General features: G+C 32.5%; 2 protein-coding genes across 2 annotated transcripts; one reads left to right on the plus strand and one right to left on the minus strand.

Moving 5' to 3' along the window:
* Positions 1–6,442: 6,442 nt before the first annotated feature.
* On the plus strand, positions 6,443–9,258 carry LOC114715035 (pentatricopeptide repeat-containing protein At1g12775, mitochondrial-like). Its single transcript, XM_028899840.1, has 2 exons — positions 6,443–6,569; positions 8,621–9,258. The coding sequence occupies exons 1-2, from the start codon at positions 6,443–6,445 to the stop codon at positions 9,256–9,258; spliced, it is 765 nt and encodes a 254-aa protein (XP_028755673.1).
* A 3,319-nt stretch (positions 9,259–12,577) lies between these two features.
* On the minus strand, positions 12,578–18,260 carry LOC114715055 (glyoxylate/succinic semialdehyde reductase 1-like). The gene is made up of 8 exons (XM_028899868.1): positions 17,910–18,260; positions 16,862–16,972; positions 16,669–16,770; positions 15,745–15,846; positions 14,722–14,837; positions 14,478–14,556; positions 14,228–14,398; positions 12,578–12,889 (listed from the first exon to the last, which is right to left on the minus strand). The coding sequence occupies exons 1-8, from the start codon at positions 18,012–18,014 to the stop codon at positions 12,797–12,799; spliced, it is 879 nt and encodes a 292-aa protein (XP_028755701.1). The 5' UTR covers positions 18,015–18,260; the 3' UTR covers positions 12,578–12,796.
* Positions 18,261–26,370: the final 8,110 nt, after the last annotated feature.

Genomic DNA, 26,370 nt, shown 5'->3' on the forward strand with positions numbered 1-26,370 from the left:
ATAGACAAATATGTATCAGTTTATTGAATGTAAATGTTAAAAAAAAAAAGAGGTTATGAAGCCAAAAAGGCCATGAGATATTATAAAAAATATTAAAAATAATTATGATGTCCAAATCAATAAGCTGTGATGCCCAAAATATTTATAAAGATAGAAGAGATATAACTATAAGTCTAAAATGCTATATAATGTTTAAAAAGACATTTTGATTGTTGCAAATAAGTAATATATATAATATCTTGATTAATATTATGGTATGTTTAATTTGCACTTTATTTTTAAAAGTGCATTTTAAAGGTTCTTCTCCTGTTTTTGTGTTTTCTCCATATTTATTGTATGTTAGATATATGATAGTCATAATTATTCATTATTATATTAATAATATATTAAATGAAGTTGTCTTTCATATTTCCATTAAATTATATAGTTCTTGAAGAATTCTATATAACAATATTAATGTTGTTTCAGAAGAACTAATATTGATTTTTCTTTGTGAACAGACAAAATACTGATAGTGAAAAATATGACCCCCTATATCTATATCACAATTTTGGTTCTTCAGATGGGTCTAAATGTGATAGCACAATTAGATTAAAATTCATAATTGTATATGAACTAAGAAGTATTTGGACTTCCAAGTGAAATGTAGGTCATTAGCCTTAGCCTATTATATGCTAGTTACTGTTTATGGAATATACAAATAAGAGAATTATATTTGTATAACTCACACTTGAGGGGGAGACTGTTTGAATACAAGTGTGAGTTGATATTAGATAGATTTTTCATACTGCTCAATTAATCTCATAAATAGATATTATACAAAATCAATCATATATTATATTAAAAAGTTTATTATTGATAAAAAATTATATAGTTTCTAAAGAACTATATATAACAATATTAATATGGTTCTAGAAGAACTAATATTGATTTTCCTTTATGAACAGACAAAATATTGACAATGAAAAATATGACCCTATAGATCTACATCACAACTTTGGTTCTTCAGAGGGGTCTAAATGTGATAGCACAATCAGATTAAAATTCATAATTATATATGAACTAGAAAGTATTTAGGCTTTCAAGTGAAATATAGATTATTGGCCTTAGTCTATTATATGCTAGCTAGTCACTATTTATGAAATATATGAAAAAGAGAATCATGTTTATATAATTCACACTTGAGGAGGAGACTATTTGAATACAAGTGTGAGTTGAAATTAGATAGATTTTTCATACAGCTCAATTAATCTCATAAATGGATATTATACAAAATCAATCATATGTTGTATTGAAAAGTTTATTATTGGTAAAGAATCATGGTATAGTAAATTAGAAGTTTACTGATTTAATTAGATTTATTATTGGCATAACTTGTTTGACTATCTTGAGCCATATGACGTAACAAATTATTGAGAATTATGTATTGATATCCATTGAAGAACTAGAAAATTCCTGATAAATAGCCAACATATTTAAGAATTCATATGTGCTGCTTCTTCTCAAAGAAAATTGTTTATGATAATATCACTAGTTATGTTTTGGAACAAACCTCTACATTTATGAAAATATATCAAAATAATTTATATGGGCCCATTTAGAAGCACATAAACCATACAAGTATTCAATAATTTTGATAAATGCATCTAAAAGATGGTAACATGTGTGATTGACATTAGTTTGCAGCTTGAAGTTTGGAAGATTGTTTAGATAAATATTATGTGTGTGATTCTTAAAGCTTGATGTTAAAAATGCTAGTAAATTTATATATCAAGCTTTAAATGTTGAAAAACTTGCTTAACAAATTGATCTAGCAAAATCATTTGTTAATGCCTTCATGAGGAGTTGGATCAATATTTTATTTGAACAAGTTTTTCATTTCATTGTTGGCTTATTTTGTTCAATATATTGCAGGAATTACACACATCAATCCAACAAAATTCTCCTAATGAAATTGGCTTTTGGTCAGGAGCGAGATATCTTTCGTCTTAAAAAGTTTAAATATACAATGCTTATTCCTATTGATCCACCATAATACACATGGATGGATATTTAAAGAAATTTGGAACTTATGTTGGGTAAGAACTACTTTCTTCTTGTTGGTCTCTAAATAGAACAAAACAATGCTTCTAAAGGAAGCAAATACATTTATGAGACTTATACTACATGATTGATTGTCACTTGACAAAGTTTTCCCAACATGAGAAGGAGAAATTGAATAGCTGAAAAAGAAAACACATAAAATGCATTATTACTATCAAATATAGATCTTCAAATATATCAGTATGGATAAAGTTCATCAAACATTGTATTAATGAAATGTTACAAAATATTTGCTAGATATAATTACTAACCTCAATGAGAATTTCTAAATCTCTTATTTTAGTTGAAAATGCTCCAATTAGTATAAATAAAAGTGAGATATGCCTAAAACATGAGAGGTTAATCGGTTCCAATATAAATATCTTGGATGAAGAGGAGCATAAAATTTGAAAGTTATATTGAGGAGCCATGTACTCCAGAAGAGTATCAAGACATGACTAATTGCAAAACTCTAGAAGAGGTTCAAGTACCTAAAAAGTAGGAAATAGATCTCAATAAGTTAAGTCACAAGAGGAAAAATAGAACCGAAAAGATAAAATTATCGACAACAATTTTAATAATAATATGACTTCATAAAAAGAGGATCTTATATGTAGATATGTCATGCAAAGTAGACAGAAATTTGATCAAGAAGAAAAGTAAAAGAAAAAAGACACGATGAAAATATTATTTCAACTTGTGAAAATTATGGACTTGCAGTCCAAACACATGGAATATAAAGTTTTATGGAATATATGAACATATACGTGAAGATAAAGATTTTCACAAGGGTCTAATGATGATTATAATGAGGCAATAAGGCATATTATTTTGTGGTGGATGTAATTAGTTTTGCATATGTTGATAGTTTGGCAATATATAAAAAAACAAAATATGCGTATGCTAGATATTGTTATAGCCTATGTATGGAGTTTATCAAATAGTGAAATTGATATGATAATCTTTGAATGATCCAAATATGCCAGAAGCATGTACAAAAAAATCATTCAATATATAAAATATTATGAAGGTTAAAATAATCTAAGTATATAACATTAATTTTATAGTTTTAAATCAAAATATCTGAAATTCTCTAAAAGATTCAAGTTGCTAGAAGCATACAATTCAAGTTCTCAGTAGTAATATTTAATAAATTTAAATGAATCTCTATAAGAATTGAAACAATTAGGACGTATGTGATATAATCAGCCAAGTAAATATCAGTTGAAAGAAGGATATAAAAATAATCCATTTTACCCTATATATTTTTATGAAAAGATTTGAAAATGAGTTTGCTATGATTATTGTTTGTGTTGATGACATAAATATCATTAGAACTTTTGAGGAGCTTGTAAAAACTGTGGATTAACTCCTGAAGAGCTTGCAAACCTATAAACTACTTATATAAAGAATTTGAATGAAGGACTTGGGATGAACAAAATTTTGCCTCGAATTGCAAATTGAATATTTGAGAAATAAAATTTGTGTATCAAGTAACTTACACAAAGAAGATCTTAAAGCATTTTATATGACTAAATCACATCCATTATGTATTTCGACAGTTGTAAGATCTTTGGAGGTGAATAAAAAATTTTTTATTAGACCTCGAGAAGGTGATAAAAAAACTACTTGGTTTAAAAATATTACATCATAGGTCTAGAAGTATCATATTATAGTGCAATTAGCACATTTATATATTTTATTAGTCACACATAACTTAATATATATATTTTGCTGTTAATTTACTATTAAGATATAGTTCTTCATTAACATGAAGACATTGGACTAAAGTTAAGTACATTCTTCATCATCTTAAGGGTATCATGAATATGGAATTATTTTATCTGAATAAACACAAGACTAATCTTGTTGGTTATGTAGATTATATTCTATATTCTTGTCTAAGTCGCATACTGGTAACCCCAAACAAAGTATTTGTTTCATGATATTAAAAAAGATGGTGAAATTAATATCTAGCAAATTCATTCAAATGAAAATCTAGTAGATTTGTCACCAAGTCATTTCCTGCTATGATATTTGAAAAACTTATTCATGATATCGAATATCAATTGATATTATCAAAAGGGAAATTAATACACGTTGTACTCTTTTTCTTTTCTTGTCTATGATATTTTCCCATTGGGCTTTGTTAGCATGTTTTTTAATGAGACAGCACTGGATAGTGTATCAATAAGTATGTACTCTTTTTCTTCTTCTAGGTTTTTGTCCCACTGAGTTTTTTTTAGTTGAAGTTTTTTAATGAGGCACATTTTTGCATAATGGATATCCAAGGGGAAGTGTTATGAATATTATAAGTATGGATGTTCATCAAGTAACTCACTATTTCCACAAGGTATTACTCCTTTACTACTCCATTACTCCCATTCACATTCATAAGGTTTATTGTCTACTATATATCATTAAGTATAAGTGTAACTTATGTGTAAGACTATACTTATAAATAGGGCATATCATTGTATTGTGATGTAAGTGAAACAAGTGGAGGAATACAATATACTTTTTTTTTATTTTCTTGTCTTCATTTTTTTCTTTACTTTCTTTGTTAACTTGTTTCATAACACACACATATATAATCCAAAACGGCTAATCTTCTGTTTAACAATGAAGTTGAATTCTTGTATAAAATCGACTAAATAAAAGTTGCTATCATATCCAACAATTGTCATGTTTTAAGTTTCAGTACAAGTCTATAAAATGGAAGCCAGGCATTTCGCCCAGCAAAACTTAATCAATTCCCCATTATATATTGATGGAATACAAAGTACTTTTAATCAAGGGGAAAAAATTGGACCAAACCGGCAGTTCAATTAAAAAATTGGTGAACTAGTCAGTGATCTAGTTTGGTTTGGTTTGGTTGTTGAACTAATATTGAACCAGTCAAACCAAGATGAACCAATAAAAACCAGTATGAACTAGTGGTGAACTGATTTGGATGATTATATTGCTATTAGTCTTTTTTTTTTTCATTTAACTTCTAATATCTTAGTCACTGTAGATTTGAATGTGTTTTAATGATGATTTTGGTATTAATAATTATTAATTTTAGTTATTGATAAATCATAAAGATCAAAATTCTCAATACTATTGTACTTTGTTATTGTTACAATCAAACTATTGGTATATTTTCTTGTATTTTGTTATTAATAATTATTAATGTTGTTATGTTCGGTTATTTTCAATTAAGTTATATTATTTTAATATGACCGATTTAATTTCGAGTAGACCCTGGTCTGACTAACTAATTGTTGAACCATTGTCTCAACTAGTTTAATGGTATCCCTAATCTCTTGGACAAAAAACGGAAATCATATTTCTTACCCAGCCTATAACAGCCTGCTAATTAGCTCTCCCCGAAAACCGAAAGCCCCAAAGCATGCTACCACGCACGTGTGTGTAGCCACCAAGGAATGACTCTATTCTGTAATTTATATTTGGGTTAATACAAATTTTTGTCCCTCAAATTTGGACCCAATTTGGTATTGGTCCCTGAAATTTAAAACGTGTGGTATTGATCCCTGAAATTATGTACATTTCAGACTGTTGGTCCCTGGCATCTTAGCATCGTTAAATTTTACTGACGTGGCGTTAACACCGTTAAACTGATGAGTTGGCATATGACCTGGACATGACATTGGTCCCTCAAATTTGGGGCCATTTTGGGGTTGGTCCCTAAAATTTTAAAACTGATGGTATTTGTCCCTCAAATTATATCTGTTTCTGACCTTTGGTCCCTGATAACTTTAGGCCCTCCTTTGTTTATCTGTTCTTGTAGAACCCTCTGCTTTGCTGTTATCTGGTCTCAGCGGCTCTAGTGGCTTGCTGGTCGTGCCTGTCTTTTTGTTGAAGTTGCCAGTGAGGTTCTTGTTGCTTCTTCTCAAGCTTCTTACTCTGGTAATGGGCTTCTCTTTTTTCTTGGGAGGTTCATCATCGTCTGTACTAGAAGAAGATGGCTTCAATGGGAGTGGTTTTGTGTCTGAAGCCGGCTTCTTCTTCTCATGAACTGTTAAGTTACCTTTTTGGCCAAAGGTAGCAGAAGAGGTAGAAGGTTTAGCTGAGAATGCACTGCGTTTCCTTCACACTAATATAGGAGCAGAAGCTCTGTGTTTTGACAAAAGTGAATTCCAGATTGCATAGATTCTCTTCGACCATAGCCTTCCATTGCTCATGCCACATCATCAAGTTTTTGTTGCTAAGTCAAATCCCATATCATAGGTTAACAAAGTTAGAGCCAACTCAGACAAATTTGACGGTGTAAAGCTATCAAGAACCAACGGCCAGAAACAGATATAATTTGAGGGACCAATACCATCTATTTTAAATTTCAGGGACTAATACCAAAATGGCCTCAAATTTGAGGGACCAATACCATGCCCAGGTCATATGCCACCTATATGCCAACTTATCAGTTAACGGTGTTAACACCACGTCAACAAAATTTAACAGTGCCAAGATGCCAGGGACTAACGGTCTGAAACGGATATAATTTGAGGGACCAATACCACACGTTTTAAATTTCAGGGACCAATATCAAATTGGACCCAAATTTAAGGGACCAAAATTTGTATTAACCCTTTATATTTTTATAGTGGCACTTCTTTTAGGGATTATTTTTGGTGTAGGTGAAAACATATCTGTAAAATTTAATGGGTTTAATAGAGAAGTTTTCTTTTTAACAATAAATTTACATTTTCATGTAAAATAAACAAAGTAAGAAGTTTTTATCATATCTGTAAAATTTAATGGGTTTAAGTCCTTAAAACAGATGAATTTTTTGGATATAAAATTTTTTTTAGTATAATTAACTACTCAGAAATTTATGAAATTTTGATGATACTCTTTATACATTAGTATAGATCACTTGACCTTTAAGAAAGACCAGTGTGATATATGTGGTTTACGCTTTTAAAAAATCTCAAAGACAATCAAAAGAAATCATTGGCTTGTGAACAATGCTGCCAAATTGCAACGACAAAAAGGTTTGAAAAATACTCAAGTATCAACTTCTTTAATCACACATAATCATGTGTCCTAATTTTTTTTTATATAGGTTTATAATTAAACATTATTAAATGTTAATATTATAAAAATAGTACTCTATGACTAGAGAATTTAATATAATGGATATAAAAAATGTAATGTAAAATATTATTCATGATTTTTTTGACAATAAAGAATATACTATCTCCCATCCTAAATATAGCACCTAATTAACTAATTTATGAAAATTAAAAAATTAATTAAATTAATTATTTGTCATTATTCAGTGAAAAAAAAATGTAACTCTGCCCTCTTAAAATACCTTCTTTTAACAAAATACACTTGCAAAAAGAAAGAGTATTAAATAAAGGAGACAAAAATAGTTGGAAAAATTAAGGAGAAAGACCAAGAAAAAAATAAAATCTATTAAAAAAATCATAAAGACTATAATTATTTTGAAAAAGCAAATACTAAGATATAAGTTTAAAAATATTAAAGGCCCTTAACAAAATCTCCAATGTTTCCTCGCACATTCCCTGTTCTATTTTTAAAACTAATGCAAATTTTTAAATTCCATTAAATTATACCAAATTTCCCTCACTATTACAATTTGTGTAAATATTTAATTGGAAAAAATTCACAAACGTTGTTCAATTATGACTAAATTAGAATTATATTTTTAAAATCGGACACAAACATTGATTGAAAATAGAATTTACATAGTGAGACTTGAGATTCTTTTATAAAAGAGATAACGTAAATTAAACAAATGTCACTTTTTGTTTCATTATTTCTACTATTAAAAAGAATCAAAGGTATGCACTGATTTTTTTCCCGCTGATTCATCCTCCACGCTTGCCTTCTCGTCTTCTTCCTTCTTCTTCATTGTAACTGGACTTTCATGACCTGGCTAGTTTTTGGGAACCCGCTCTGGTTCCTCGCTTGATAACGGTTTCTGGCTTACAAGCCGATTCTTGCTAACTCAACATAGCCCAGCCTTTGGAACGGTTTCTAGCCAAAAAATGTGCCGTTTAATGCTCCGGTCACCGGTTCAGCCGATCCAATTGTCCGGTCCGAGTTTAAAATCATTGGTGTGATGAAGAAACGCCTAGAAACCCCCTTGTCTGCATTCCCTCGACTTTAACCGCTCTTGACCCCAAAAAAAAAAAAAAAGCTTTAACCGCTCGAAGTTCGCCTCCGACTTGGTGCCCCTTCTCAACAATCCCACATTGTCTTCATCTAATGTGTCCAGCTTCGAGGCATGCATTCCGAAAATTTGCTCTGTTTCGTCCATCTTCTGCGTTTCTCATGCTTCCCTTTTCCCATTTCTTTGCTCATTCCCAAACCTCATGCGAATAACGTTGATGACAGCGTTACTTCATTTCATCGCTTACTCCATGTGCATCCCCCACCTCCCATGATCAAAACTAATAAGTCTAACCACTTCCGAATTGTGATCTCATTGTTTGCTCAAGCGGAGTTCAAGGGATTTCTCCCTGATTTATTTACTCTGAACATCTTGATCAATTGTTACTGTCAGGTGGGTCAGATGAATTCCGCTTTCTCAATATTGGGAATGATTCTAAAGATGCCATAACCTTAACTACTTTGTTAAAAGGACTCTGCATTAGCAACAAGGTTGGGGAAGCACTGGACCTTTATGATGACTTAACGGCTAAAGGATTTCTATTCGGTAAACTTACTTATGGAAACCTGATCAACAGACAGTGTAACGTAGGGAAAATAAGGTCTGCTATTAAATTGGTGCAAATGATAGAGAGAAAGGGAATTAAATCTAATGTAGTCATGTACGACACTATAATTGGTGGCCTTTGCAAGCTTGGAAATGTCATTGAGGCGAATCAATTGTGTTTTGAAATGACTCATAGAGGACTGCTGCCCTTTTCAGTCACTTGTAACTCTCTAATCCATGGTTATTGCGGCATTGGACAGTGGAAAGAAGCTTACCAATTGCTCCATGAAATGGTATTGAAAAGCATCAAACCCAATGTTTATACATTCAATGTATTGATTGATGCATTTTGTAAAGAAAGGAGGATTGTCGAAGCCCAAACAGTGTTTGCTAAGATGATGAAATGTGGTGAGAGACCAAATGCTGCAACTGACAATTCTCTAATGGACGGATGTTGCCTGATGAATAACGTGAGTCAAATGTAGTATTCAATAAGATGGTTCAAAGTGGTGCAGCAGCTGATGTAGTTACTTATACCATACTGATCAACGGATTTAGTAAGATTCGATGCAGCATTAGATCTCTTTAGAGAAATGCGTCGCAAAAGCTTGGTTCCTGATGTGATAACTTATACTTCTGTTATTAATAATGGCTTGTGCAAATCAGGGAGAATGTCTAATGCGCGAGATCTCATTTATGAGATGCAAAAAAGTGGTCATTCCCCTTATATAATCACTTGTAATATCTTATTAGGTGCATTTTGCAAAAGTCGAAATCTTGATTAGGGGATTACATTATTTAGGCAAATGGCTGCGAAGAGAATTCAACCTGACATATACACATACCATATACTTATCGATGGCTTGTGTAAAGGTGGTAGACTACAAGATGCTAAAGAGATTTTTCAGTGCCTTCTGGTTAGTGGCTATCATCTACATGTCTACGCATGTACCATTATGGTTAGTCGGCGTTGTAGAAAAGGGTTCTTTGATGATGCTATGTCCTTACTTTTAAAAATGCGAGCAAATGGATGTCTCCCAAACTCAGTAACATATAAAACACTTACTAGAGCTCTTTTAGAGAAGAGAGAGAATGATAATGCTGAGAAGCTTCTTCGTGAAATGATTGGTGGTGGCCTTCTAAAACCATAAAATAAGGTCGGAAACACTAGTCCTAATATATAATGAAGTGGTATAAATGTTGAACTTTTCCTTTAAGGGCCAGCAATTTCTTGTTACTTCCCAATTAAAATTGTTTGATCATACAGGGAAGTCAACGTTGCTGGAGAAATTTTGTTCGAGAAATATGTTTGACACATTCCTTTTGACTATTGTTTGTCAGTGAATAATATGTCTTCAACATCACTTTGTTCCTTCTATTTTACTCCTCTGGTCCTAAATATAAGATCTAGTTTGTAGTGTATTTTACATTACAAAATGGGTTTATATTTAGGATCGGAGGAGTAGTTTATTCTGATTTTGACTTACGGGTGCATGCTCTTTAATTTGAGTTGCATCTGAAATATAGTTTTCTTGGATTTTGATAATTCCTTGTAGTAATTTGTGGACTGCATTAAAAGTTTATTTGGCTATTTTACAACCAAGAAAATCAATGTGTAAAATTATTTCGAAGTGTGAGCATAAATAAGAGGTATATGAGTCTGTGTTATGCTAATGTTGAAGTTAAATTTGCTTGAATGGTTTCCAAATGTTTGCTTCTTTTGGTGAACCGAATGGATATCATTCTTTGTCTCATTTAGTTGAGTCCTTTGGGATACCTGCTCCAAGAGAAGGTCAGGTTATTTTCATGAATATGTGATGCTCGGATTCTCGCATCTCCTTGAATTATATAATTTGATGTATAATAGAATAATTCTACACATTGTATGCCATAAGAGAAGGTTCATCTATCCCTCGTCTTTGAGCTCTTCTAGTACAAGTGCCACTCGACTGGATTTATGTTCCCTTGTTAATGTTTTTCCTGGTTTTCATTTTTTAATTTCTGATTAGTATGTTAATTTTCCTTATTTAGACTCACTAATTGCCTTGCCAATAGCTAGTTGCTTTAGGTTGTAATGTCTCTTTGTTTATTTAATGGTGATATTTTCATGTAAGAAAAAGGTGCCTCCATGGAGTTGACAACTCTTGACGTTAGCCGATGAAGAAAAACTTGAATCTCTTTTAGCCTTTAAAATGGAAAATCTCTACATTATGACTTATTTTCCGTCAGACCTTCCAGTATTCCTTTCTTTTTTTTTTGGGGGGGCGGATTGATGAGATGTGCTTCCAGTATTCCAAGTGCTAATGAATCTTAGTATTTGTTTTCTCAAATAATTAATTGCCTCGTCAAATAACATTTTTTTCTATAAATTTGATATTTTTAATTTTTGAATATTTAAAAATATATTTTATGTATGGAAAGGATAAATGAAATTAACTAATTTTGACTAAGTCATTACCTATTTTTTTAGAAAAAGAAATTATTCCTCTGCGTGTGTGCGTTTTGTTTGTTTGCATGAATCTATTTATACTTGATTATCTTGATCTTGTATATATATCGCCCGCAAGTGTGCTAATTCTCTGTTCAACAATGTAGTTGAATTCTTATATAAAATAGACTAAATAAAAAGTTCATATCATATCCAACAGTGTTTTTTTTTTTCCACTTTCTAATACAAGTCTATAAAATGGTTGAATATTTTGTGATAAAAAAGGACTTGAAAATTTGGGTTTATCTTTTAGCCCCACAAAAGATATGTTCATAAATAAACTCTTTATAAATATGTAAAACACTTCAGAAAACACTATTGCGAGCAAAAAATATAATTAGACGTGTACATGAGTCAAAAGAAACGTTAGAAAAGAGCATGTACGCACCCTACCAGGGAGTAGTATATGCTATAACATATTCAATGAACAAACACGAATAATAAATTACTCATAAACTTTTTGATTATATGATTATATGATTATTGAAAATTTAATTTAATTACTCAATTTCATGTTATTTAAGATATGAAGAAAATTAGTTTCATCATCACATTTGTGAATTTTATAATAAATTGAATTGCAAAATTATGAGAATGAATCAAAACCTCAACCTCGTGATAGCATTCAAATGATAACATTACCACACGTCATGCATGTAGCCATTCGACAGGGAGATTCGGAAACTGCGGATTTACTGTTTTGAATAGGAGCACTCTGTTTATCATTTTATTATTAGTATTGTATTATTTTTATTTAGTATAGTATTATTTCTTGTACTTAATATAAAAGTTAAATAATTAATTTAAAGATATTAAATAAATTATTTGACTTGGTTATTTGTAATATATAAATTTTGATTTTCATAAACTATCCTCTTTAATTATGTATATTGAAACTACCTATTGATAGAAACATCTTAATATATACTCATCTAGTTCTATTTATAGATTAGAGAGAAATTTTTTCTTCATCCTATTTACAACTCACTTCATCAGATTTTTAGCATGAATACACTATTTTGCCTTCGTAGAAAGTTATTTTTTTTAATATATATAATAAATAAGGATAAAGTCAAAAATTTTGTTACATTTTAATAAAAAAATTAGTACAGTTTAAAACTTTTTTTGATTTGTATGAAATATATTGAATCAATAGGATTAAATCTAGCTCCCAACTAATTTTTATATTAACCAGCAGAGTTATAACAAAAATTGTGCATTTGGATGGTACCATTGTGTTTCAGACTCTTGGAATAAACCCAGAATAGCACTGAAGAACAGCTAACAAGTCGCCATTCACTAAAATCACCAAAACCAAAGTCACCTTTCTAGCGATTTGAGGTGAGAGAGAGTGAGAAGCCATGCTCATTAAGAATGCTCCGAGTCAACATATAAAAACCGTAACCATTGTCTCTGCTTAAATTCCTTATGTTTTTCTCACATATAACCACTCTATTCTTGTTGCCTCACAACTGGGGTTCAATCAATTACTGTTTATTATTGAAAATGCATTAGCAATGGACTTGGATTTTACATCAAGATGAAGAAGGTCCAGGAGGTTTCAGAGTTTCAAAGACGGCTGAAAAGTCAAGGTCTCCCAAACCCAAGCTTCTTGCTTTCTTGAAGGCCTGCAAACAAGCAACGCGCAGAATTCGATGGTTATGTCTTCATGAAACGTAGTAAATGAGAGCAACCTATTTGCAATTTATTATTTTCAAAAGCTAGACTAATGTAGGAGAGGAGAGGGAATAAAAGAACAATGACAAAAATATCAAAAGTCATAATGGATTTATTTACCAATGATCAACGAACTATAGTTGTCCTAGGAAACTAAGGAATAGCATTCAGGTTCATATTCCTTTGTTAAGCTCTTCACTAAATCCTAAAATTACTCATTCTACTTATTTATGTATTCATAATTGTTCAATAATAATGAACTATTTACATTAAATTGATAATGATTCTTCTTGCTCATCTTCCATTGTTCAATCAAAAGTGGTTGCCAATGGTATCAGTCCCGATTAGACCGCAGAAGGTGACATGCTACTCAACGTCTCAATGAGAATCTGAATTAAAGATTACTGCACAAAATAGGGATTAGCTAGTTGATTTATATGCTAAGAATTTTGATATTAGAATTAATTCTTCATTATGAAAGGTTGAAGATGTAAAATTGCTGGTTGCTAGAAATGAGGGAATGGATATAAGGTATGGTAGAGAAACATAGTACGCTTAAGACCAATAGCATCAATGAGTATTTACCGTTTTTGTTCCTTTTCTCTCCCATCTTTCATTTCCTTTCCATAAAACTAAGCTTTCTGACTGCAAATGCCTATTTCTGATTCTGTTCACTATTACTCTTCACCTTTCTGTTACTTCTTTATCCTGTATCTATTTCAACAGTACTCCCTAATTTAGGTAGGAGAGAGTTGGCATGCAAGCATCCTTCTGCAGTTTATGCAGACAAAATCAATAATAAATTGGTTAACTGTCATTTTTACCCTGGAATTATTCGCGAACAAGCTATCTGGAATTTTTTTTAATTTTTGGGCTCACCTTGAAAGTGTTAAAAAAGGAGTAATCTCGCCCTAACTGTTAAAAAACTAACATGGACCATTAACATTTTTTAATACTAAGGGCGACATTGCCCCCATTTTAACATTTCCAAGGCCAGGGCTATATTGAGCTAAGCCAAAATAAATGCTTTATGTTTAGGTTATGCTTGCTCCTGGATTTTGAGTTCTATGAATCTAGAGACTTCCCTCCCGTGAGTCTGACTATGTGGTTAATTGGCAGATTTTCTTACTATAACTAAGCTAGAAGTTCACTTTCCACAAGAGTAGTGAGCCCAACTCATGGAGTCTATCTCTTGCTAGTCATAGCGATTGCACGTGAGTTGTATGAAGAACTATACTTCTGCTCTTTTTTTGGGCATATAAAGAAAATGTGATGTGAATAGCATAAACCTCATTTGCGGCAGCTGCAACAGGCATTGATACAGCATTTTCATCTCCAAGGGCAAGAGCCAATCTCATGTCCTTCTGCTGATGTTTTAGCGGAAAAGCCGGGTTGTAATTATTCTGGAGCATTGTTGGTCCCTTTAACCTAAACATGGGGTTGGTCATCGCACCAAGATCCTGCACAAAATATCTCAATTATGCTTCGTAATGGAATCATCAGGTGCATGCAATCATTTTCAAGGTCAAAAACTCTTACCAGCACATCGAGAAGAGTTTGAGGATTTAAACCACTTCTTCCGGCTAGCATGAGTCCCTCGGCAAAAGCATTCATCATACTGCAAGGGCGACAACAGCGCAAATAATTTGCATAAGACAAAAGATGAGTGTGTAACAGCTAGAATTCAACTGTTACAAGGAAAACCTGGGGACTGAAGTCCCCACCATGCTCCCAAGAGGGGAAAAAGTTGAAAAACAATGAAACAGGGAAAGAAAAATATTACCTGCCCATTGTCATATTAACGACAAGTTTCATTTTTGCACCGTTTCCAACCTCCCCTAGGAAGAAAGACTTCTTGCCCAATACATCAAATGCTGGAAGTATTTCATCATACAATGCCTACACAAGAAATGCAAAGGGTAATGATGAATCCGCAAGAAAAAATATACCACATATAGCAATGATAGAAAGTCCTATTTTTATATGTTTAAATTAAACCTGTGTGTTTGACATATGATTCCTGAACAAGATATAAGGTGAAAGGAAGATTTGTGTGATCCGTAAAGAGTAAAAACAGAAGCATTGAGTTGGCCAACTCTGAGCTGCAACTTACTAGAAAGCAAACACTTCAACTTTGTTTTGAAAGAAATGGAGAGAGATTTCCTTTGGTTCTCCTGAAACGTCTCAAATTCATCACCTAAGGACCGCAGCCTTTTACAAACTTAGAACTCCATCCCCAAAGTTATCAGATAAATAACTAAGAATTTCAACAAATCCATAACTCGCAAAATATGTTCTGCCTCCTTTTCTTCCTCGCTTCCTACTAGTTAATACCATCCACACAAGTTATTTAGCTGTCTATGACACATAAAAATATGGCTGTTGGTTCTATTTTGAACAGTAAGATTATCACTGCATTTGCAATTTTTTTGAGATTATTAAGGGTCACCAAAGCCGTGGTTTCTTGAAGAGCTCATCCAGATAACAGGGAATATTGTACATGCATAGCTTATTGTCATTTGATTACAATCTCAATGTATTGCTCAAATATATGCATTTTGTTCTGGCATATCACGCATAACAAATGTGAAAGTATCAATGGTCAACAAAAAATTATTAGAACGATGTAGTATAATTATGGACCACCATCGTATCTGATAACTTCTACCGAGACACCATGTATTAAAATAGTGGGGGAAGAAAGAACTATTAACAGTTCATATACCTCAAATTTTTAGAAGTACAGCAGAATAGCAAGCAAGATTTAAACATATTCCCGCGTTTTCTGAGTATTATATTTGTTTACCTTGTCCCCAGCAGCAAGTATTACAAGTTGGCCATCTTCTGCAGGCTTCTTGCTACCTGAAACTGGACCTTCAAGGAAGCGACCTCCTCTTGAGGTAATGGCCTATGGAAATCAAGTCAATATCAAAATCTCTAATGAATTTTCAGTTTCAACTTAGAAATCAATTGCATGCAAACCACCAGCTTTTGAAGATAGCATGGACGGGCTTAGATAAAATAAGATACAGAATAGTAGAATATTCAACATGGAGAACTTCAAGTAATCCCAGCTAAAATAGTTGAAGGAGAAGAAAGAATGATGTCCAGTAACACCAACTTTCTTCCTTGTGGTCTTCATTTGTATTATCAATCTTAAATCACATGACCGATTAATAGCAACAACTCACATATTTGTAGCTCATCATCGTAGTATTGTTAGAGCATTTCAAATGTATCCTTGAAGATATATTATCATGTGCGGACACTAACTTGTTCATATTCAAGTGTCGGTGAAAATCTTCTCCGTTTCCCTTTTACACGCTCTCATAGACAGGGGTAACCCAAGTTGTGAACATTCAGGTATGCACATATAATATGCTCTCGTGCTTGTGTTAAACAAAAAACCCCATATAACACAGCCAGCGAAAAGGACACACACATAATTACCAATAACATTCTAAGATTATTATTTCAAATCCAAGTTAGGGCATAAGAGAGATAAGGAAAGAAAAGGGAGGGTTTGCCAGCACTCTCAGCCATACATTCATTACAATCCAGAATACCATATTCACAGGCGAGTAATAGAAAATTCCATGCAGCTCAACCTCAGATATAAATATGTTGCACTTACCGAAAGTTGATTAAAAAACAGATCACAGCTATTTCATATTTGAAGGACTTCTAAATGATTCGGAAACAAATTTTAGCCGCATCAGGCAATGCTAACCTCAGATATTTTGAAAGAAGTATCGGCATCAACTGTTGACATGTCAATGTAACCCTTTCCATTGTTAATTTGCTCTAGAACGCCATCTTTGTCAAAGACCACCTAATAAACCACCATAGGAAGCAATTCAAGTGAGCAATAGCAGTTACACATCAGAGAACTTACACATAATATAATGACCATAATTACTGACCGAGAGAGCAGCTGAAGGATCAGATAAGATTGCAATCGTATACTTGCATTTCTTAACTACAGCAGCGGGGGTTTCTCCAATTGAAGCACCATGTTGGACGAGTTCATCACACTAGGTTAACGCACTCATTGTTAGATTTGTTTGCATAAGATGAGACCAAAAAAAAAAAGGAAAGAAGATATATTCGTATAAGAAATAAAAGGCAATATGTTTGATGGTGTTCTCATATAAAAATCTTTTCTCATGCATTCAATCCTTCTTTTAATTAGTGATTTTAGCTTTGCTGTCATACATGATTTGGGCACAAAAATCAAATATTCCCAAAAAAAAAAAAAAGAGCCAAAATGCTTTACATAATCTGAAATTTGAGCAAGATGCAAGAAGTTCGCTTTCTTACGGAATCCAGTTTCTATTTTCTAGCCCTCTTTTTCCTTCTTTTCTTTTCGGGCTAAAATTTCATTCTTTACAAAATTTGGGAATGAAGATGACAGCTAGGTTAGAAATCTCCTTGCATTTCTACCTCACAAAATCGAAGCGTAATAGTTTTTTTCAATCACAAATTGAAATCACCTCTTGCTTGATCCTAATTTTTTAAAACTCCAATGTCATTTAGCTTGAAAACCAGAGAACAAAATCAAATTTAGAGGTCTAAGAGAACACACAGCACCGCCACATATGCCCGAGAACTTCAATGTAAACAAGTCCTTGGATAGCAGAGAGCATCAAAAAGCAGGGCAGAAGAAAGTAGTAACGCAAAAGCACAAAACTAACCACTGAATCAGTCAGCAGTAAATAAAAAAGAGCAATAAAAAGAAATCAGCAACTTCTACGTTAATTATACAGAAATAACCATAGATTATTACGCATAAACATCGAATTGCATATTGTTTAAGAAGGGAAACCCAGTAACTTCCCACACCACTCCGATCCTAAACCGAGTCATCTCATCCACACAAATCAGGTTGACACTTGGGAGCAAAAAACAAACCAATACATGCCAGATAGTGCAAGCATTATTGCCATTAGAAACAGCTGCAGAAAGACGTACCTTGGAGAGGGTTCTGTTCCAAACAGTGACCTTGAACCCATGGCGTAGCAGATTCAAGGACATAGCTTTGCCCATTATCCCCAGACCTAGAAAACCTACTTCCATCTTTCTCTCTCTTTCTCGGGCTCGCTCACTCTCTGCAACTCGAAGTTTATGTTTTTACGAACAGACTCCGTCTTCCCATTCAACAGAGACCAATCAGACCATGAGAATCATTATATTTTATCCATTGCACTCATCCCCATCGCCAATTATAATTGATACCATCCTCAATAAATGACAATCATGAAAAAGTTAAGAAAATGGTTATGAAATTACACATCATCCAATATCTATGCTATCAATAAACAAATGCAGAGAAGACAAGAAAAAAAATTACAAATGAAGAAGCACAAATTGCGGAATATCGCTCAACCAGGATGATGATGATTATTATCATATTATTATATAATTATTTTAATTATATATTGTTATTTAAATTAAACTTTCAGTGACAGGGCAATGGCCAACGCGTGATGATTGGCCACATCGGACGGACGAACGGACAGACGGACGAATGTGTTCCACATCACCTCCTTCCTGCTATCTAGGACTCTTCTCAACAGCAGAGTCAAGTTGGGGGGTCTCTGGATGAGTATAAAAATACTTTTTAAAAGTATTTTTTTTTAAAGCGATATAAACTTTTTCATATATTTATTTCGTATACCGTAAAAACACTTTTAAAATCATAATTTTGTTTCTACTCAAACACCTTTTTAATTCTAAATAACAGCAAGGGGTTCGCATGCCCTCCTCATCCCCTCAACAGCAGCGTTTGGGGGGATGAGCTCCTCCTTTAAAAGATGATGATGATGATGATGATTTTATCTTTTTTAAGAAAAATTTAATATCCTGTTACAGTCAACATCTCAAAATATTTTTTAATAATATCCAGTATTCTAATTAATTAATTTTTAGAACACTCAACACGTTAAAGTATTTTTTTAGGTGCACCTAATATCATAAATTAATTATTCTTATAGTGCATCTAGGACCTTAAAGTATTTTTACAGTGGCACCTAATATTTCAAATTAATTAATTAATTAATTTTTAATGTATCTAATATCATGAAGTATTTTTCAATAATACTTAGTATTCCAAATTAATTAATTTTTACTGCATCCACTATCTTGAAATATTTTTGCTGTAATACCCAGTATTATAAATTGAATTTTGGTGCATCCAGCACTCTAAAGTGTTTTTTTTTTTAAGTAATACTCACGAATTGAAGCATATTTTGGATGTACTACTAAAAATTAATTAGTTTTGGATACTAAGTATTACTAAAAAAAAATCTTAGAATGCTAAATATAAGAGTTAGTATGATATTCAATTTGGTTATAAATATAAGACTACAATTCATTTCATGTCTCATATTTATCCATTTTTCCAAAATAGTGGTAATAGTAATTACACATGTTAAATGTTCTATCATCAAATGGTAGTTCTAGCTAATACGTATTATGATTAGCAAGGATATTCTAAAAAAGACAACACCTAATTATTATAAATAATTAATTTAACTAGTTTTCTTAATCTATTCAAATTAGTAAACTAGTTTTTATATTAATGACTCAAGGTTATAGATAAAAAAATAAAATTAATGAAAAAGTCTATTTAAAAAGGTGGAGGAAGTGATATCTCATCCCAAAGGCCGCCGTTGAGGTGATGAGCATTCTCTACTCATTGAGATAATGAGATGAGCAGGGGAATGTGGATTCCTTTGAGAAAGAAATTTTTTGGTTGGTTCTTAAAACCTGTTGCTGCAAAGAGGTCTTCTTATGGTCGTACTACGTTCTTATCAATTCGTCAGTTATGGTTGGCTTGTCATTTTTTTAGATTTTTAAGGCCTACATAGTTGCAATAGATAGTTTGCTACTGACCTTAGTGCTGTTGCCTTATTCTTGACTGTGTTCGCATCATATTTTGCTGTATTATAGTTGGAGATATGTTGATCCAATTCCAAGCTATTCTCTTTATTATTCTAGTGTTCATGTTATTGTTGTTTTCTGCCTCTTTTTTATTTTTAAAATTTTTCATTGGGCTCCTATGTTTTTATCTGGACTGTTTTTTTGATACAATATCATGTAAAGAAGCTGAAACGCTTGGCTATCATTTTGCTTAAATGTTGACAAATCTGTCTTTTCATTAAAAAGAAAAAAGTGCTTCCCGTGTTGGATGTTCTCACCAGTACTGCAAAAAACACATTCAACGATATCATTTTACAGCGGTTAAACATAAAAACACTATGAAAAAAGAGGCAGTGACATTTTTAAAATTATATGGGGTGACGATTGACTTTCCTTAGCGGTTATTAATATAACTGCCGTCAAAAAGCTTTTTAAAAGTTCTTTCTAAGGCAGTTATTTGTGTAATTGTCGTGAAAAGTTTTAAAATAAATCCTTGTCACGTATTTTTGTTTCTATAGTTTTGCAGTTTCACAGTTTACAGCGTCGTAGTCCCCTAGTCTGTCCCACCACCCTAACTGTATTTTCTGACAAATCCCCTCCTTTTATTATCATTTTTGGTCCTCCATTCACTGCCTTTTTGCTTGCCAAAGTCTTTCATCGATCATTCTCGCCTCTTCTGGCGTTTTACTCGTCTCCTACTGCATGAGTTTCCTCTGCATTCATTCTTTTCCTTTTTTTCTTGTTGTATTGGATGTTTTGATGATATAAATCTATTATATATAAAATCGGTTGATTGGTTTTTCATTTTGGACGTTTTGCATTGTGTATTTTGAGTATCTTATATGCTTGAGGGGTTGGTTGGTGACATTTGGAGTTTGAAAATTGTAATTACTTCCTACACATAGCATTAGAAACATGTTTAAATGTTCAAAGTGATAGTTCTTAAGTTCGTAAATTTTTTTAATAATTTTTTGATATTTTATTTCAAAATTTTGTCAAATTTTTGTAATAAACTTTGAGAATTTACCAATACATAATCTGTTAAGTGTTTTAGCCAATTTTTTTTTGTTATGAACTTTGATTGATGATAAAGTGTAGTTTAAAATTTCATGACAAATGGATATAATTTTGTTTCCCATTTTGGATTTAAAAGTTCTAGCTTTAAGAGAGTATCTTTTGTGTTTGGAGAGTTGGTTGGTGATATTTGAAATTAAAAACTGCAATTACTTCCTATACACGGCACTAGAAACATGTTTAAATGTTGATTAACTCTTAAGTTTGAAATCTCAATAAATAATATGTTAAGTGTTTTGGCCAATTTTTTTTTTGTTATGAACTTTGATTAATGATAAAGTGTTGTTTAAAATTTCATAGCAAATAGATATCATCTATGTTCCCGTTTTGGATTCAGAAATTTTAACTTTAAGAATCTTTATTCATTGAATTGGTTTAAGATTGTTATTTTTTGTTTGGTAGTTATAGTTGTTTAAATTTATCTTGTATTTGTTTCTTATATTATTGGTTAGTTGATTGATTAATTTGTCCATTATTTAAATAATTTGGGATTTGTTATATGGTTTGAGATACAAAAGATGCGTGAGGAGTTCGATGTCAAGTTTCAGCAGGCTATGATGACGATGGGCACAACCAGATTTCAGATGCCTCAGGTGTCTAAACTGTTGTAGGTAATAATCACACATCTCTTCAAATCTTATCAATGTTCATTTCATCCATTGCCTTAAGTAATTTCTTTCTATGTTTCAGAGTTCACCTATGATTAAAAATGGGAAGGGCAGTAATAATTAGACGCAACAGCTAATAGTGCCTGACCTTGACCCTAGCCCTGACCCTGCCCAAGACAATAGACTGTCGTATGCTCTCTATGTGGAATTTGAAGGCTCATCTCGCCATGTCGTTAATGATCGAGCATTCTCATAAACAACAATCCATGGCAAGAAAATTCCAAAAGAGGTGATAGTGGATAAAGTCTATAATGGTCCTAATGGTTGAGGTGGTACACCAGTACCCAACCCTACTGATGAGATTTGACTACTAGCCCAGGCTAAAGGAAATTTCATTTTATGGCCAAGAAAATTGGTTGGAAAGCTCGTAGCAACGGCAAAGAAATTTAAAACATCCTTCCTTTAACCTCTCAGAGTACGCGTTTGGAAACATTGTGGTTCAAGCGATTCATGAAACAAGCTCGTAGATTGAAAATTTCAACATAATTACTTGGGTTACTATTCACTGTTTACGTTTCAAATTACAGGTCCAACGTCAGGAGGACATAACTCTTAGCACACACATCCGTTTTAAGTGATTTACAACTTGTTTTAAAGCTCAGGATGTGTCATTTAATCATGTCAAATTTCATGAGCCAAATTAATTATTTGCCTCACTTCCACTTTGCCACTATTTTGTTGTCTAATTAGGGATGGCTTATCCCCATAACTTGCACTAACAGTTCATGATTAAGTCTTTCTATACATAATACCATTCCCATACATTATCATAGCGAATTACACAATCCAACATCATCATTTATCATCACATACCATCAATGGCACAATTACAACATACATTTGTATACAAAGTGTATAGCGTAATGTAATACATTTCTTAAATTCTTTTCCTCTCTTTCTTGCTCCACTTCTTGATTTCTTCTCTCATCCTCTTGCACCTAGTATGGTCGGTTAAGGGAGGGTGAGATTCGGGAGAATCTCAGTAGCAAACATTACCATTTATGCATGTAAGATGGATGTAGTAAGTGTATGACATGCTTTTGTGCACATAACTTTATCATTCATGTATAGTGAAATGCCATGGAAAGTAAGCTAGTCCATTCATATTTATATAACATAACACCAAGGCATGATTAACTAAACATAGTAATCATAATTAAGCATTATGGCTTAGTCACATCATGGCATTAATAGCACATACACACATACACATCAAGCACACAAGAATGCTTCCAACCATTGAGGTTGTTTGCTCAACATTTTACATTCATCTTCCTCAATGTCTCATGACCCTAAATGCATCAACACATCATTTCTATTCATTCACTAGAGCCATGGTAATCAACAACATAACACTTTGTTTTCTTTGAGTTATATTAGCTTCTAACTTTTGAGCTTGATTTTCAAGCTTCCCAAAATTAATTCTACATACTATTTCCACACAATTTTGCATGTAGAATCCATTTCCAAGCTCAAAATAATCAAAATCAAACTCCTTCCTACTCAACTTGATTTGGCCGAACATAGGATCCTAGGGCTCAACATTCCACTTTCAATTCTAGTGCTTCTAAACTTGTTTTCTCACCTTTACCCTGCATAATTTTTCATTTTAAACATTTTGGAAGCATCAAAATCATCAAAATCCAATCCTGGCCCCAAGAACCAGCCCTGGCTGAAATATTACTCAAGTTACACAGTCATGAAATTCAACCAATTTCTGCATAAAACCACTTGATTCGTATTCCTTTCAAGGCTTTGAACATTATTCTAATATCAATTTCATCTTCTCCTATTCTTAAAAATTTCGTGCAGCATGTCCCTCTAGAGTTTCAAGCTCCCAAAAATCATTACAATCCATAAACAAGCTCAAGAACAATAAGGGTAGTGAAAACTACATCAAAAACCATAAACATACCTTCTTTTAGAGCTTGATCTTGCATATGACCACTTGGCTTTTCTTTCTCCCTCTTCTTTCTCTCTCTAGAAACCATTTTTTCGTAGCTTCCCCAAGGTTTCCTCTATGTCGGACGAAAATGAGGGAGGGAAGGGGGTATTTATAGAAAACAAGACTGAATTTGGGCTATTGATCTTAAAAGTATGTGGCTTGATCTGGACCGTCCATTTTCTCTTTTAATCTTATAGTGACAAGTGTCCTATGACATCATACTTACTTCATCATGATGACATCATGCTTACATCATCAATTCACATGCGTTTAATCCAACCGTACACGTGTCTTATATCTAGCCATACACGTAATACCTTCTTTTCCCATCTAATTGTATACTTGTCTCCTCTATATTCCTCCATCATTTTAGCATTAAAATATAGAGGAAATTAATATAAAATTCGTGCAAAATACAACCCTTAAGTATTCTTCCATCTATCTTGCCATTCTGCACCGTATAGGGTGTTTTTTCGGGCCTTGACTTACCCAGGACCATTGGGACATGTTATGACACTATTTTCTCACCTCAAATAAATCCACATGGCATTATATAACATGTCTAAAGAGAGAGTGATGCTCTTCCTTTGTTCTTCCATTAAAATAATTAAAATAATTAATAATATTTATTTCGGAGTGATCTTGACTGAATTCTTTCTACCGATCCACAATTTCGAGAATCTATCTCCGAGTACCAATACTATTCATTCATCACAAGGAATTTTTCTGATTTTTCTTAAGTCAAAAGTCAACCTCTAGACAGTTGACCTTGATTTTCCTCGGATAATGTATAAATAGACTTTAAATTCTATTGAAGCCAACCTCTTCGCTTTTTGGGGAGGAATTATTTTTAAAACATATGATAATTCCTCAAATATTTTTTCCCATTTTCTTCCAATTATCTGAGACCTCCCTATACTTTAAATAATTCATTTTTGAAAATATTCCAAATTAGTCAAAACTATGGGAATTCCACAAATTCCTTCTAGGGGTGTTTTTGTCATTTTTAGCCTTATACAAGCCTTTGAACCTTATTCCCATTTTTCTGTAATGTTTATGAAGTGTTCAAGCCTTAACCTACCATTTCCCATTTTTTAGGATTTTTTTGGGATTTTCAGGCATAATTTTCATTTTTGCCCTTACCAGCCCAAAACTTTACAAAATTACAATTTTATCCCTGGTTTGGCTTAACCTCAAAGTTCACCTCATTGAGGCTTCTAACATAACTATTGGCCTACATTCATCTCTATTTCTCATTCTTAAACCTTGAGACTTTACTAGAGTCTCTAACTTTCTCTTTTTTCAATCCCAAAAAACTTTCGTTTTGTAATTTAGTTCCTGGGAGTCCTGCTGTCCTTCCAAGAAATCTCTGGGACCTCTACCAAAAAAGGTCTGATAGCCTGCCCATTTTAGGCTAATTTTGGTACTTCTAGGCCCAAAATTCGGGATGTGACAAAAATAATAATGAAGAATGTGACAAAGAGCACAGTTCCTGTCCTCAAGCCTCTTGCTCCAACATTGAGGTTATGTATGGAAGTTTGGTAGTTCTTTATGCCATGTTGCAAAATATGGAGCAGCCACTTACTTTCAAAATGCCGCTAGGAGTTGTGGGTTCAGATTTAATATCTGGCTTCACCATTAACAAGAAAGATCTTGTTCAGCTCCTCAACTTTGAGGAGCCGAATACAGCCTTCATGCAGCTGGCTATTTTGCAAGTTACAATATCATTTTCTTATTTCATGTTATATTTATGCATGTCCTAATGTCTCTTGCTTGAACAATAGGCACTTTATCCACGTCTGTAGGGATAATGGACTTGAGGGCACATATGGCTTTGTGTCCTCAAAAGGTGCAGAAAGTAATAAATACTATAGAAGCTAGGTCAATCTACATGATGACCATAATGACTCAAACCAAAAAGAAATTATATTTTACAACTTATGTGGAAGAGTAAGTATATTATTATATTTGAGGCACACAAATTATATATACAGGATTATAATTAACAAGGTTCGTATTTTGTAGTTATCATTGGATTCTAATTGTTTTTACTTCCCTTGATAACAATGTCTATTAGTTCGATTCCCTTCATGGAGCTCCACAAGACGAAACCAAAAATGCTATTAACACGTGGTTTATGTTTATATATTTATTACATGTAAAGTTTACAAAAATATGCTCTAATATCATTTTTTTTCCTGATTGCTGATAGGGTTTTTCATAGTTTTAACATTGTAGCCAAGTAGAAAAATAAGCAACCACCAATATTGATTCTCCTACAAGTATATCGTTTTGAGCTAAGCATATATTTATAAATTTTTTAAATAATGAAGGTTAATGTTTATAAATTTTTTTAAATGATCAAAGTTAGATATTCAACTTTATATTTTATTTTGTTAGTACTATTGTCAACCCAAGAGTGTTGAATGCGGATATGATGCCATCTGCTATATGAATGACATCATTGAGACAGGGGTCACTAAGAAGTTAGACGGCGTAAATATAAGTTACATTGTAATTTTTCAATTCTTTTCACATTTTTTATCAAGTGGACTAATAATGACTATGTTATTTTTAATTTATATGCATTTTAAGATAGTGTGCCATATGACCCTAAAGAAATCAACATAATAGGGGATACTTAGTCAACAACATTGCTTGAAAGTTTTGAAAATGTGAAATAGTTAAGTCATTCACATTTAAGTTCATTGTTTTATATATTATTAACTAGTTAAGTTGTTGATGATTAGGTGTAGTTGATTGAATAAGAATTTGAAACATTAGTAATGTTAGTGTTAGGATTGCGTTTATGTCTTGAAATGGT

The sequence above is a fragment of the Neltuma alba genome, unplaced genomic scaffold (assembly GCF_004799145.2).
Source record: "Neltuma alba isolate B1F8T4 unplaced genomic scaffold, ASM479914v2 tig00011573_pilon, whole genome shotgun sequence".
NCBI classification, from domain to species: Eukaryota; Viridiplantae; Streptophyta; class Magnoliopsida; order Fabales; family Fabaceae; genus Neltuma; species Neltuma alba.

Excerpts from the sequence above, each read along its gene's own strand:
- LOC114715035 (XM_028899840.1), top strand. The coding sequence starts at position 6,443 with ATGGCCTCAAATTTGAGGGACCAATACCATGCCCAGGTCATATGCCAC. Across the intron at positions 6,570-8,620 it reads CAAGATGCCAGGGACTAACG|GTGGGTCAGATGAATTCCGC; the intron begins GTCTGAAACGGA and ends TGTTACTGTCAG.
- LOC114715055 (XM_028899868.1), bottom strand. The coding sequence starts at position 18,014 with ATGGAAGTAGGTTTTCTAGGTCTGGGGATAATGGGCAAAGCTATGTCC. Across the intron at positions 15,847-16,668 it reads CTTCTTTCAAAATATCTGAG|GCCATTACCTCAAGAGGAGG; the intron begins GTTAGCATTGCC and ends TGATTTCCATAG. Across the intron at positions 14,399-14,477 it reads AAACTCTTCTCGATGTGCTG|GATCTTGGTGCGATGACCAA; the intron begins GTAAGAGTTTTT and ends TATTTTGTGCAG.